The sequence below is a fragment of the Rissa tridactyla genome, chromosome 17, assembly GCF_028500815.1.
Source record: "Rissa tridactyla isolate bRisTri1 chromosome 17, bRisTri1.patW.cur.20221130, whole genome shotgun sequence".
Taxonomy (NCBI): domain Eukaryota; kingdom Metazoa; phylum Chordata; class Aves; order Charadriiformes; family Laridae; genus Rissa; species Rissa tridactyla.
Window position 1 is genome coordinate 5,526,216 of NC_071482.1, and position 14,180 is coordinate 5,540,395.

The 14,180-nt window shown below is 53.4% G+C and overlaps 1 protein-coding gene across 4 annotated transcripts in view; it reads right to left on the minus strand.

Annotated features, from left to right (window-relative positions):
* Positions 1 to 14,180, minus strand: part of LOC128918595 (protein CEPU-1) — a 363,129-nt gene that overhangs the window by 24,870 nt on the left and 324,079 nt on the right. For all 4 annotated transcript variants that reach the window (XM_054223010.1, XM_054223011.1, XM_054223009.1 and 1 more), the window contains one exon: positions 3,674 to 3,799. In XM_054223010.1, the coding sequence (XP_054078985.1) occupies positions 3,674 to 3,799 (126 nt within the window). The remainder of the gene's footprint in view (positions 1 to 3,673; positions 3,800 to 14,180) is intronic.

Genomic DNA, 14,180 nt, shown 5'->3' on the forward strand with positions numbered 1-14,180 from the left:
AGCCCACACTTTGATTCCTCAGCACATTTCCCCAGCTTAAGGGGAGGCATGACGAGCCTGGTGTCTGCAGCACGGATAAATATCCCCCGGTTAGCTCTGCTAGCGAGCAGCTCCGCGCGCTTCGGCGTCACCCCGTGCCCAGCAGCTCGGGACACTACACTCCCCCCGAGCCAAGAAATCCCAGCCTTTGTCCGCCGAGAGATGAAAACAGGGCTGACAACATGGCAATCGCCATGACAACATCAGAGTTACCCCCCCAAAATAAATAACAAGCCCAGTAACTATGGAAACACCTGAGTGACCCAAACCAGACTATTAACTACAAGACCTTTCTGCAGTTTACAGATGGCATCGGCACCGTGAGGCTGGGGACCGTAATACATCCGACGCCTTGGAAACAAAGAGATGCTCAGCGCCTATGGGTGCCAGCTGGAGGGGCAGAGCCCCAGAGTGGTCAAGCCTCCTCCACTGAGGCAGAAGCAGCCGTGACTACACCAGCTCCCCCCTCTTGTTCCACCTCAACCCGTTCAGCTGCATTAACAGGCATTGCCGAGGGCCAGTACGGCATTACGGGTAGACGTGGTGTTTAGCGACGTGGTTAAGAGATGGTTTTTGTCAGAGTTAGGCTGGTGGTTGGACTCGATGATCTTAAAAGTCCCTTCCAACCTGGGCAATTCTATGATTCTGTGATTACTGGGAGAAGAAATAGAAAAGGGAGAGAAGATAGGCTACAGCACATCACGTTTGGACTGGCCACGGCATCACAAAACCCTTCTCCAGAACCAGCCTCCTGCTTTTTTGCTCACGGCAGGAGGATGAGGATGGCCACAGGCAGGGCCAGCCACCACGCAAGGCTCTGATGGAGGCACCCGCAAGGCCATCGCTCCCGCGATTCACCGGCAGGAGACTCTTGCTCAGGATCACTCATCTCCCAAGCTCTACAGCAAAAATGTTCTCCTCCTGCTGGCCGCGGGGAACTCTTCCAAGCCCCCAAACCAAACAGAGACTGAAAAACAGGCTTAGCGGCTTCCATAAGGTGGCAACAACTACAGACGCGAAAATTCAGCAGAGCTTACCAGAACAAGCCGCTAAACGCATATTACACCAGACCAGAAGAATGCAAAGGCGAGAAAACATCCGAGTGGTAAGGGAGCTGGGAGAGGCTGGAAAAGGGTCTCGAGTGAGACCAGTCCCTGGGGAGCCGGGCTGCTCGCGGCGTAAATCCTCTGAAGGACCCGACCGCACGCTCCCCTGGTGAGCAAACACTCTTATTTGCTCCATTTCCCACCAAGAGCCGCGCAGGAGGCTTACGGCTGCCAAGAAAATAATAGAGCCTGTGAAGTGCCTTTGCACAGAGGAGCACTCGCCGGCGTAGGCATGGGGACCGGCTCCTTCAGCTACCGCTCTGCCCGCGCCTGGCACCGACGGCGCTATCAAAGCCTCTCCCCAGCGACATCGGCAAGAGACGCTTACCCATCCGCTATGTAAACCCTTAAATTATGCACCGGCTTTGCCTCAACCAATTCTCCCCGGCCCCTTTTTCTCCACCACTCCAAGCGAGACGGAGAAAGCCGGCGAGAAGGAATGAAGGAACAGGAGGCGGCTCGCTCGAGACTTCCCCGGGGATGAGCGGCGAGGCAGACCTACAACCGAGAGAGGGGCCGGCAGCTCGCTTTGGGTCCCCCGCTCGCTCCTGCCTCTCCAAATTAGAGTATATCCTACTAGGAATGGGCTACCACCTCGGCATCTGCTATAGCACCTCTCTGCACCTGCCCTGGCTCTTGTTTCAGTCCCCAGGCTTCCAATCCTCCTCTCTCCTATGCGTGCAGAATGCAAAACGGAGATGTAGAGGTCCCCTTCGGTGGCTTGGCAGACCCAGAAAGAGAAACAGAGGGGGTGACTACGGAGACAGGCAGCCACCGAAGTTGTCTTGGGCCACCTCTGGGCTCAGCACCCTCCACCAGCGGGAGGCCAGACTCAAGTAAATCTCCGTGCTCGTTTGTTCCCTTTGAGTTTTGAAAGCAGAATGCCTAATCATGCCCCGAAATCAGGTAAGAGCTGCTGCTGCAAATTACACAGCGCCACAGGTAATTTCTGATTAGCTCACTCTTCCTCTCCTGGTGCATCCTCAGTTTCCATAGCAGCTAAGTCCTAAGTAAAATGGAAACATCTGGTTCAAGCGCAGGTAAAGATTCCCTGGGGAAAGAAACCTGCTGGATGGCAGCAAACACGGAAAATAGCCCTCGCGAAAGACAGAGGTGTCATAAGCCGGGAGCCCGGTTAGGAGAGGATGGATGGCACACGCGAGAAGGCACGGGAGCGGGAGAGGAAGGTCCTGGGGACGCAGAAAGGAGAGAAGGTCTGTGGGGAAAATGAGACGTGTCTGAAAAACAGGCAGTGAGTGAGGCAAAACCACATTGTCAGGGTAGACAAGGGGAAGAGGAGAAAGAAGAAAAGGCTTCAAGGTGGGAGCTCATGGACTGCCTCAACCGCCAATGCCACCTGATGGTGACAGATATAGTGACAGCAGATGCCACGGATAGATGCTCGGGGCCGGAGAGGAGCACACGGATCTGAGCCCTGCCTTTCATCATCCATCCGCGCACAGACCCCGACCGAAGGCCACCGTTTCGGAGGCACGACCACCTAAAGCGGACAAGCCAACACGTGCACTGGGAGGGGGAACGTTTTTTACAGAGACTCCTGTCAAGGGAACGGGCTGAGATGCCGCCGACTCAGCTCCCGCTTGGCCCGGGCTACGGAGAGTGATGGATCTGGCCCAGCAGCTTGCTACGGCACAGACAAATAGCAAAAAATCAATGGAGCTGCACTGAGACGCCGCAGCCATCGTCAAGGCAGCTGAACAGCGAGAGCAGACACGGCGCCATCCATCACTGCCGCCGCTGCGACGTCTCCTTCGGCCGCCGGACAGCCCGGCCGGGGCGTCCCCGAGGAGCACTTGAGACGGTTGCCTCTGGGACAACAGCCCACATTGGTAAAACCACAGGGAAAATGAGTGAGATGAAGTTCTTAGACGGGATCAGAGCCGGACGCTGCCCCTCGGCCGGATGGCTCAGCCCACCCAAAGCCCCCAGACCTCACCCCCAGCTCTCACCAGTGAGAACCTCACAGCCATTGGGAATAACGGGTCAGCGAAATGCAAAACAAATGCCAAAAAACAGCTGGGAATGGGTTTTGAAATAATACGCTCCCGAATAGGCACGTATGGGAATTTGCTTCCCAGCAGTCACACCCACGCCGTTCTGCTCAGGTTCTGCTTACCAATTAACAAGGCCACCAATTAATGCTCTGTGTGTTTTCCTGCTCATTTGCGCTATTTACATCCTTCTTTGAAGCAACGTGCGAGAATTACCTGAAAACTTTTCAAAATAGGGTCGGACGAGCACATTCAATCCCTACGCACGACAACCCCGACCCGGCACCCGCTACCAGTCCTCCACACCACCAAAACTGTCAACTCCTCTCCCAGACCATCAAGATGGACGGTTCTCCACCGGAGCCATCAACTCCTGCGTTAAGTCACGTCTTTTTGGTGCACGTCACCTTGGTTTTTTGCAGCCACAAGGCAAACCAGTCAACGACACCTCCCCAGCCGCTCGCGAATGGCACCGTGCCCTCCCCAGAATATTTTAGGTAGTGTTTTGTCTCCTACCTTTGGGCGAGATGTGTCTCCAGGTGATTGTCGGATCTGGCCTGCCCGTGGCTATGCAGGTGAGGCTGACGTTGCCGCCCTCGTTGATGGAGATGTCAGAAGAGATCTCGGTGATTTTCGGAGACACTGTGGTGACACAAAGAAGGAAATGAATATCCAACCGAGTCAAATCTCAAACTGTGGGTGAAGGAGGCTGGGTTTCCTTCCTCCCTCCACCTCGACAGGCTATGCGGTAGCCCATCACTCTCATCTGACTTGACAGGAACACACAGGGGAAAGGGGTGGGCAGAGAAGATCGGGTTGAAGTGGGAAGAAACCGCAGCCAGAGGGGATTCAGTCATTTTAGGGAGGCTCGAGACAGCACCTCGCAGCACCTCCACGGTCTGCGAGATGGTCCTCCTTTCCCCATCCTGCTTCCAGTTATCATCCTGTCCTCCAGCCATGATGAATCCTTTCCAGCAGAGCTGCGTCCGACTGGGAAACTAGCGTCCACCCCCTCCACACTCCCCTAAAGGCAGCGATCACTCCCGGCTCAACAAGGGCGCCCAAAGCACGCGCAAGGCTTGCAGCTCTTCCTGCAGCTGTGCAGGCTCTCCATCACACCCTTGCAACCAGAAAAGCACCAAGAGGAGCTGGGCATGAAGATGACAAGTCTACCGAGGAGCCTCCAAGGTCTATCACCCTGCAAAGGAAGGGAAATTCAACTGGGATGGAAAGCACCGCCATCGTGAACGTCCAGGTCAGATACAAGGGGCCAAGACCCGAAGAGGGGACGCGCATACAGGACAGGGGCTGAGGAGAAGGGGAAGGGATGAGGAGCAAGCAGGGAGCGCTGGCCCTGCTGCTGCGTGAGCAGAGGACGCGATGCAGCCGGTAGGGAGGGCTGGGGTTCCTACGAGCTCTACGAGAAAAACGATCGGCTGCTGTTATCAGCCTGCACCTGCAGAACATAATAAAGACCATCACCTTCCTCGGTTTATTTTTATTTTTTTTTTTCCAGGCCATTCTCCAGAGCCTAGCAGCGGATTGGCACCCCGCCGCGGTGCTTTGCAGGAGAGTCACAAATCACTTGCAAAGCATCCTGCTCCTTCCACCCTCCCCGGGCGAGCCCCGCTCATCGACTCGTTGGAATCTGCATCCCGGACCATTGCAACACCCCTATTCCTGACCTGGACCCTGCTTCCGAGCATCCCTTCCCTGCCTCTCCCACACCTTCCCGGGGCTGCTCCGAGCCGGAATGACTGCAATGGCCTTGCACGCATTGCCTCTGCTGTGCAGGTAAGTAATTTATTGATCAGTAAAGCACTCCAAGACGCTCTGGAAGGGATTATGTCATGCCAGTGCCGTGCAATAAAATAAAAAATGATGGATTTTTTCTGAACATGAGGGTGATTTAGGGTTTGTAGTTGGAAGTGTAGTTAAAGTACATTTTAAGTGGAAATCAAGGTGGGTAATGAATTATTCTCTGTTTTGAAGGGCTTCTGGGAGTTCATTTTTTTGCTGCTTTGGGCACGACGGCTAATCTGCTAATCATGCACCGGAGGACAAGTATGGATCAGACGCTCCCAGAACAGTGGGAGCTCTGGGGCAGGACAGCGGAGGGCACGAAGACGACACCGCAAGAAATATTAATATGCATCAGTGTCATTAAGCCCAGCGTAAGGGGACAGGCAGGACATGCCTCCTGGGACTGACCGCCCACATGGAGCTGGGAGACGCTCTGCCAATAGCCAGGTAGTCCATTGAGGAGCTGCAATTAATTACAACGGGGCTCTGATTGCCCTGCCGTGTTCCCGGCGAGGCTGGGACGGCTAGCCGGGAAATCCACGTGAGCTTTAAAAATATCCAGCCACGGAAAATAGGCCAAGGAGGTCTCGCCATTACCATTTCGGAGAGGTGGAAAGAGGCAAGCGGAGGCGCAGGGAATTGCCCCCCACCGCCTGCGAAGGAGCAATAGCTTCCAGCTGTACATCCCGACAAAACTAGAGGGGTATCTATCACCTTCATTGCGGCGCTCGCTACATCACAGAGGAGCCTTTCTGATGTTTTTTTAACTACTGGAATCCACATCAGCCCAGTTCAGCTTGTTTTGCTCACTGAGGCTTAACGCAAAAACCAAGGCAGACTTCGCACCACGACATGGGTACCACACACGCACGGATCTGCACCCGCCCAGGCGAGAGACAAAAACCTGCAACCCGATCCCCTGAGCGGAGTCGAAAACATAATTAAAACAAATTAAACTTGGATTTCCCAAAAGACGAGCCCGACATCCTCCTCCTCGGCCGTACAGCGGGAGATTTCAGTTCTGCTCAGAGCAGGCAGAGGAGGAGATGTGGTCGCGTTGTTGCTTAGCCGAGCAATGGGAGACTTTGAGACTCTCTCCAACAAGAGGACAATCATCTCGAGCCGCCCGTGCGCTGGGGAAAAAGCCCACCTTGCCCCGGCGAGCTCGGGACGTGCTCGGGAATAGGCGATTTACTGCAGCCCACCTGGGACGAGAGGAGGCAGGAACGGCTGGGAAGTAAACCGGAGCGACAACGGCAGCGAAGTCGTTAGCTAACCCTTAAATTAAATGCGCAGTGGTAGAATTTAACACGACAGTTATTGTATGCTAATTAAACGTTTGAATAATTAACCACATGAACTATTTAAAATGCCTTTCTGGAGACTGAACAGGTATGTTGCGAGGCTTTTACCACACCAGGGAGCGAAACCTGAATAAATAAGCGATGGCCAGTATATCTTAAATATCATTTAACGGTCACTGGTGCTCCCGTTCCCCCTGCGTCAAAACACATTCTCCATCAGTTGGCATCGCTGCGGCAGTGGGGCAGAGGAGAAATTTCTTATGCTGAACGCGGGACACAGATGGAGCTGTGCCCCTATGGGAATGAATAAATAAATAAAGCTAAATAAATGCAGGCTTCCCAGGCGGGATCCCTCTCCTTGCGGGCAGTCCTTTTGTGTTCAGCATCGCTCTTGCTCAGAAGTGATTAAACATGGCAGTGTTGGCCAAGCTGCTCCAGTGACACAGCGCAGATTTCCCCAGAGACGGGCTGGTGTTCTATCGATCCGACTTCTTTTTTCCCCCCCCGCTATCCTTGCCACGATGATGGGAAAGGTCTCGGCGCTGCTCCCAGATGCTGCAGCCCTCCGCAGGTGCGCAGGGCATGCCCCCGGTTTGCCCGGACTCGGCACCCGCTCGCACACACCGAGTCCCCAGGACATAAAGCAGCAGCTTGCTTAAATATTTAACCAAACCATATGGCGCGTTACACATTCGAGGGTGTTCAGTCAGGTGATATATGCCTTTACGGATCCAAGCATATGCACTTGCCTACACAGATATATTCCCTGGCGCACAGACACCCTCCTGCCGCTGGCACAGACTACCTGCCCGCTACGTTTTCAGCCAACGCAGGTGCAAAAGCTCACGCGTCCCATGCACCTACCCGTTGGCCATGCCACAGAACAAATCATAGAATGGTTTGGGTTGGAAGGGACCTCAAAGACCATCTCTTTCCAAACCCCCTGCCCTGGGCAGGGACACCTCCCACTAGACCAGGTTGCTCCAAGCCCCATCCAGCCTGGCCCATCTCCTATCATCATTCCTTCCCCAGGCATCTTCCTTGCCTGCCATGACCATGCTGCTGCCTGTGCTTATTTCTCCCTGACACCGCGTCCCCACCGTTGTCTCCTGATGTACCCCTTGTCCGGGCTCCCCGGGCACACCGAATTTCAGCCACGTATCAGGCGAGAGGCAGGGAGACCCCTGAGTATTAGGGGAATGTGGATCTGGAGCAACCTCTCCACCAGAGACGGGGAAGAAGACCTCAGATGAGCCTCACCGCATTGGGTGCCTGCAAGGAGAAATGGCATTTTCTATATTTTTTTTTTTTGTTTTGGCTTAACTACCTCCTGTCTACCCGGTTTTGGGAGCCAAGCAAGTAGCTTAGAAATACATGTGTGACTTTTCCAGCCCTGCAAATCCCTTCTGGAGCGGGAGCCCAAGCAAAGCGCCCAGCGTCGCGCAGCAGCCCACGAGCGAGCGGGCTCTCCCGGTGAGCCTAGTGAGCGCCTCGCTTCCCCCTCCTCATAAAACATGCAAACCTCCATCTTCCAGCACGAGCAACATCTGCTCCAGATCAAAGGAAACAACAAAGAACAACTATAAAAGCGTCTCGGAGAAAGAAAAAGAGGGAGATTCAGACTCGCGTTCTGCAGGCGATCTGTGATGCGCAGTGGCAGCTTCCTGAACATCAGGCTGCCGCTGCTCCTGCTTTTCATAACAGCCTCTTACCGCTGTCACCACAGACGTCCCCGTGTTCTACAGAGCGCTGCTGCCACGGATCCTGCCTCCGGGACTCGGGAAAGGGAGCCCCGGGTGCCCCAGTGCTGCTCATGGCGATGCTACGAGTCAGAGCGAGCCCACGCTCCCCTGCCAGCAATGAGGGGTCCCAAAAAGCCAGCCGGGACCGGGCACAAGGCAGAGACCCCCCACATCGGGCTCCCATCCCACTCCTCCACGCTGTAACCAGAGCATTTTCCTCTCCTCTGGCAGCAACCACCGGGTCGGGAGAAGGTATGGTGCTCCGCAGAGCCAGGCGTCTCCATTCTGCCTTCTCCCTCTTTTGTGTTCAAAACCTTCCTGCCTTTTAAAGGAAGGCAGAGAGCAGATGGAGACGCCCGCGCCTTCAACTACAGGTGTGTTATAATGGGCTTCTAAATCAGGTTGTGCTGCTGTAACACAATCATAATTAAGAGAAAAGCAGAGAGCATCCTTCCATCATACCAACGCAGCTCAGGAGCTGTACTGAAGAAGTCCGCGGGGTGCGAGGAAGGGCAAACACAGCCTTAGTGCCTTCTCCCAGCTACACTGCTCGGTCATACAGGCTTGTATACAAAAACCGCGCAATTACAGGTGCCGATCCTGCCCTGGGTTTGCCCAATTTCTGCCGCCTTCCCCACCAGTGTGACGTGTTCGGGACCGAGCCCCCTCTGCGCCAACCTGGCAGCAGCCAAAGACGTGAAGAAAGCAGCCTGGAAACGAAGAGGACATACGTAACGACCTTAATAAGCTATTAATAAATAACTAATGGCAATTGCTCATTTTAAAGCAAGGCGTAATGAGATGTGTCATACGGCACCGAGATGTGTCTAAATGATTTCCCAAGTAGGTAACGGCTCCGGTTGCAGCAAAGCTCTCCCGAGCTTGGAGGACACGAAATTTTTTATGCCCGTCTCTGCAGCAGGTTATACGGCACGGCATCACAATAATTCAGAAGAGGAGGGGGGGAAACAAGACGTTTCCAATCATTCATTAGTAAAGTATTTGTGAACGTGGGTATAACTCACCGCATAAGCAGCAGGGTTTCTGCAGACAAACTTTATAGCCAAGTGCCAAAAGGGAGCTCAATCTGATTCCACTTACGACAGCATAAATCAGCCATGCTCCTACTGCAGGCAACAAGGGATACACCGGAATAAACACGGCACAAAAGGAGAGTCGGGCCTCCAGCGCAAGGACTTCTTCCTGACTTTTGGATGGGTCCAGGTCATCAACCTGGATCCAGACTGTCGCTGCCTGCCTGGATTTGATCCCCTGCTTTCAAGGCTCTGTAGGGATCTACATCTTCTTTCCTACCGTAAAAAGGAAGAAACACCCGACACCAAGCCCCACACCTGTGGGGGAATGCTCAGAGTTTGCTTAGCATGGCTACTAATAATCAGCTTTATAGAGCGGGCAGAATCCATCATTCAGGTTTGGGAGACCCCAGTTCTACTTTCACGTTACGATGCCCCGAGGAAGTCGCGGCACTGCTTTGGACAGCGTTGCCTTCTCTAAAATGACTCTACTGAATGAAAAAAAGGAAAATAAGGAAGACAAAAAAGTAAAGACTTTGCATTGCTAACTGTGAAGAAACACAGACAAACAAGGACTGTCGGGCGGTTCGGCTCCCTGTCTAGGCTGATCTCATTTTCAGCTCCATGCACGCCGCGCGGAGAAAGGATCTAGTTTCCAGTTTTGGCACCCCGAGCCACCTGGGATTCCCCCTGCAAGTCAAGCAATGCCTCCAAAAAAGCAGAAAATTGAAGGATCTCGAAATCTTAAGACGCCTGCATCATCTTTCCAGCATTATTGACACCTCTCCTCAAGGCACCTCTCCCACAGCTGTCTCCACGGTGACCATCAAACCGATGGTGACTCTGTCTCACCCTGCTCGCGGACGCAGGGTCCCCATCTCTGCCTCTTCTCATCCCACCAAGGCACCGCTGGAGGCTGCACCAGACCTGCTGGGAAAAGACCCGCGTGGGGACGAGCCCCAGCGTGCCGAGGGCGCCCGACAAAGTTTGAACACGACTTCTTGTTAATACAAAGCTTGTCAAACCCATCACCTAGAAATGCTGAATGTCTTTATTAGATTCCTTTATCTCCCCCCGAGATCGGAGGGACACGACGAGATGATTCTCAGCGGAGATGTCATCATCCAGAAACTAATTAAAGGCTGCGCGGGAAGTCGGGCCACGCGCACTCTGGAGAACAAAACGCATTAGCAACCCGAGTCGAGAAAAATATTACAAGTGAACTTCAGATCAGAAAGGGCGAGCTAGGGATTTGACAATAGCTCTCCTCTCCCCGTCTCTCCTCCTGCTCGTCCCCACACTCCCGCGCCCTCGATAGCTGTTCCCCAGCAGAAGAAAGCCACCCCGGATCTCGGAGCTTTCTGAAACCAGCCCCTACACCGCCATCTCCTAAGGGATGCATGACACTACTGGATCCCCTCCTCCACCAGGTCATGTCCTGGGAGAAAAATCACGATTTGCAGAATTTTTTTTAATGTCGGAAAAGCCTCCTTGCTGCACGTCATGAAGCTGCAGAGAAGGATGGCGTGATGCCTGCACCTCTCCCTGCTCTGCCAGAGCGATCCTGGGCAAAACACTTGGTCTCTTTGGGTGTCATTTCTCTTTATCAACAAAATGACAAGTATTTCTCTCTTTGCAGGCTTATTAAAAAGACAAGGCACTTAAAGTGATAAGATAACCTGAGCCTATGGTCACAGGAACTGTAGGTGGGGACATTTCTGCATAGGGACGGTCCTGTGTCCTATGTGTCTATAGGGCTCACGTACGCCGAGATGCACGGATCTAGTTTAGGGTGTGCATCCCGAGTGGATGTGCCTGCCAAATATCACATCCCAGTCAACCTGGAGTCTCCCGTACCAACTAGCAGCAAGTTTACACAATATTCCTCCTCTGGTCCACCATCGCACTTTGTCCTGCTAAACTCGGCATGAAACCTCAGCTCCTCTCCCCCAAAACCAGCCAAGGGGCAAGAGGCCGTGCCCTACGTCTGCCACACAGGTCCCGCTCCCGGAGAGTGGGGGGCTCTCCCCGTGTCCCACCCCCCACCCCCAGCTCCCTGCCCACGAGGAGCGAGCATCGTGCGGAGGGCCAGGCATGACGAACCGGCCCCGAGCCACTTCGCTCGACAAAAGGGACCTGCGGGAACAAAGGAGCTCCAACGTCCCTTCCGGAGATAAATCAGATGCTCTAATGCAGCCCGCATCTCCAATGAATATAGGGCAGGTGTCTCTGAAGTGAAGTATTAGTTATAATGATGCTCTTTAAATTACATTTCGGCTATTTCAGGCAGACAGGTTGCGTGTGGGTTGGGTTGGGTTTTTTTATGATCTATCTAGAGGCTTAAAAAGACACAGAGAGAAATAAATCTCCCTTCCATTAAAAACACACTATGCTCTTGCATATTTGTTCTTATCTCCGCGCTCTGGCACTCGTGCTCCCTCTCTCCCCCGACTCGAGCACAAAGTAAGTGTTTATGATTACACTTTCCACACTGACGCTAATCTAATTCGAGGAGCCGCGCAGCCCGTGCCCAGGGAAAGCGGGAGGATGAGCGGCACTTCCTGAAACGCTGCGTTGGATGCCGGGCGCCTTGATGGTTTTACTTCAAAAACCATCAAGATTCCTGGCATTAATGTGGAACTGAGTGAGAGCCCCAAGTTTTGACTGAATTGCAACTGAAGTCTATTTGTATCTTCTATCTCTGTCCTTTCTGCCTCTATTTATCCAGCTACTTACATCCATCACCTCCTCCCAAGCTCCCCGACTCCAACCTAAACCATTCCATGATTCCATGTTTTACATCCTCGGACCCCACTGCACTCGGTGCTGTACCACCGAGACACAAAAATACAGCCTTTGCCTCACGGGGCTCTCCATGAACACGTGAAAAAGGAGAAAGCAGATGGATGCAAGCTGCATCCGCAGCCCTCCGGGATATCCCCGCCTGCAAACTCCCTCCGGGCACCGCGCCGGCAGCCAGCTTAGGGGAGGGATGCGATGGGGAGCGAGGGGTGGATGTGCCTTACTGGCACAGGGAGCAAGGTCGGATGAAAAAATAAAATCCTTAACACCACACATGCTGTTGCCATCACCTCTTGTCCCCAAACAACCCCTTTTCTCCCATTTTTCCCCGAGCTCCAGCCCTTGCAGGTGCCTCCCAATACTCCAGCCAGAGCCTTTGCTTCTGCTTGGGCTTCTTCCCGTGATCGCCTTTGACTCTGGTGAAAAATTAACGGATCAAGCAGAGAGCACGGCCCTATCATTCTCTGATTAGGTGGTCTGGAGGCTGCTCCTTATGACCAGACCCTTTGTTCGTCTGCTTATAAAGCGGGAGGTCGGCAAGGCCCAGCAGTTCAAAATAGAATCATAGAATGAATCATAGAATGGTTCAGGTTGGACCATTCAGGTTGGACCTTAAAGATCACCTAGTTCCAACCCCCCTGCCATGGTGATGGCAGATGAACCAAAGGTGAGGTGATTTAGGTGATTATGCCTCCAGATGCTGCTGCTGCTCCTCCTGTCCCCATGGGAACACTTGCGAACCCATCCATCGCTCCAGCAGAGGAAGACCCACCTTCCCAAAGCTGCCCCAGTCTACTCCTTCCTTCCCTTAGTCATTTCTTTGCATAGTCCTGCTCTTGCAGGTTCTCCTTTCCAAGCTCCATCCTCGCTCATCCTTCTTCTGGCCCCTGCCCAAGGCACTTCGTTAGCATCCACCTTGACCCAACACGCCAACTGCCCCAAACCCAAGGGATCAAGCCATGGCTTGGCCAGAAACAAGCAGGAGAGCAAACACCAACAAGCCAGAATCCATGTGACGATGCACATCAACTTTCCACCGCCTTAAAACACCCTTAAAAGAGCATTCTGCAAGGTTCAGCTCGCCAAGTTCAGCAAGGGTGGAGGGTAGGGTTGGTCTCTGCTGCCTTAATCCACCTCCCTGGCTCATGGTCCCCGAGGACCAGGCTTTCCCGCAGGTGCCTGGCATCTCTCCGTACCCATGTACATCGCCGCCTCCGCTTCCTCGGGTTCTGCCAGCAGGGCGGGCATCAATAACCCCATCGTCCAAACACCTCCTGAGATAAGGGAGCGTTATTATCCCCGCTTTACGGGTGGAAAAATGAGGCCTGAAGAGCACACGGCCCAAAAGCGGCCATTCGGATGGATGCTCCATCAGCACCTGGCTTTTCGTGAAGCCACGGAAAAGGCTGCCAGGCCAAGGTATTTCCAAGGGAACGCACGATCTGAGAGTACCGCGGTTAAAAATTAGCCACCAGGCTGTAAGAGAGCACAGCAGGACATCCGCGTGCGCAGAGGGGCAATCAAAATTTCATTACCAAACCTCAACCCAAACAGGCTGTGTTTGACGGGGTTAAAAGGAAAGGGAAAGGAAAAGAAGGGAGCGACACTACCGGGAGGTAGGGATATCAGCGTGCCGGGAGTACGCGGGGGCTGTTCTCCTTTTCCATCAGGACTGCTCCTACATTTCCCATTTCTCCTAAACGAAGCCCTCGAGCCTTCTTCTCGGCCACCCTCCCGCCTCCAGGAAAGCCGCAGGGAATTCTCTCCCCCCAGAGCATCCTTTAATATCCCTATTTGTCTTTCTAATGCCCGGCCTCATCAACAGCGCCGTCTATTCCCCATGTGCTCCTGCTTTTCACGGAAGGACTATTTTTACCCCTTCCTTCCTATGCCTCCCTCTCCTCCCATTTAATCATTTTGGAGGCTCTTTATCCCCATTTTCCTTTCCTTTCTTTCCTCTTTCCCTTTCATTTTTAAAACCTGCGGTTCCCCGATTCAAAATCATTACTGTTTTTAACTTGGCTCGAGCCTCTTTAATTAAGTTACTTTCCATTATTTTTTATCTAGTCCATTTGTCTACATCCCCCGCACCCTCCCCTCATTCTTCCTTTCCTCCCCAAGGCAGGCTGGGTATGAAATCTTACATTTCCATTTGGCTAACAATCACTTTGAATTTTTAAATGCTATTAAATTGGATCACACCGGTCACTGGACGGGAGTTGTCGAGCTGTGATATTTACTCGCGCCAGTCAAAGGGAAATGAAATTGCGGCGGCGCAGGGACGGGGAGGGCGGGGGGGGAGGGAAGGCGATGGGGGAGCGCAGATTTATTCTGCCGG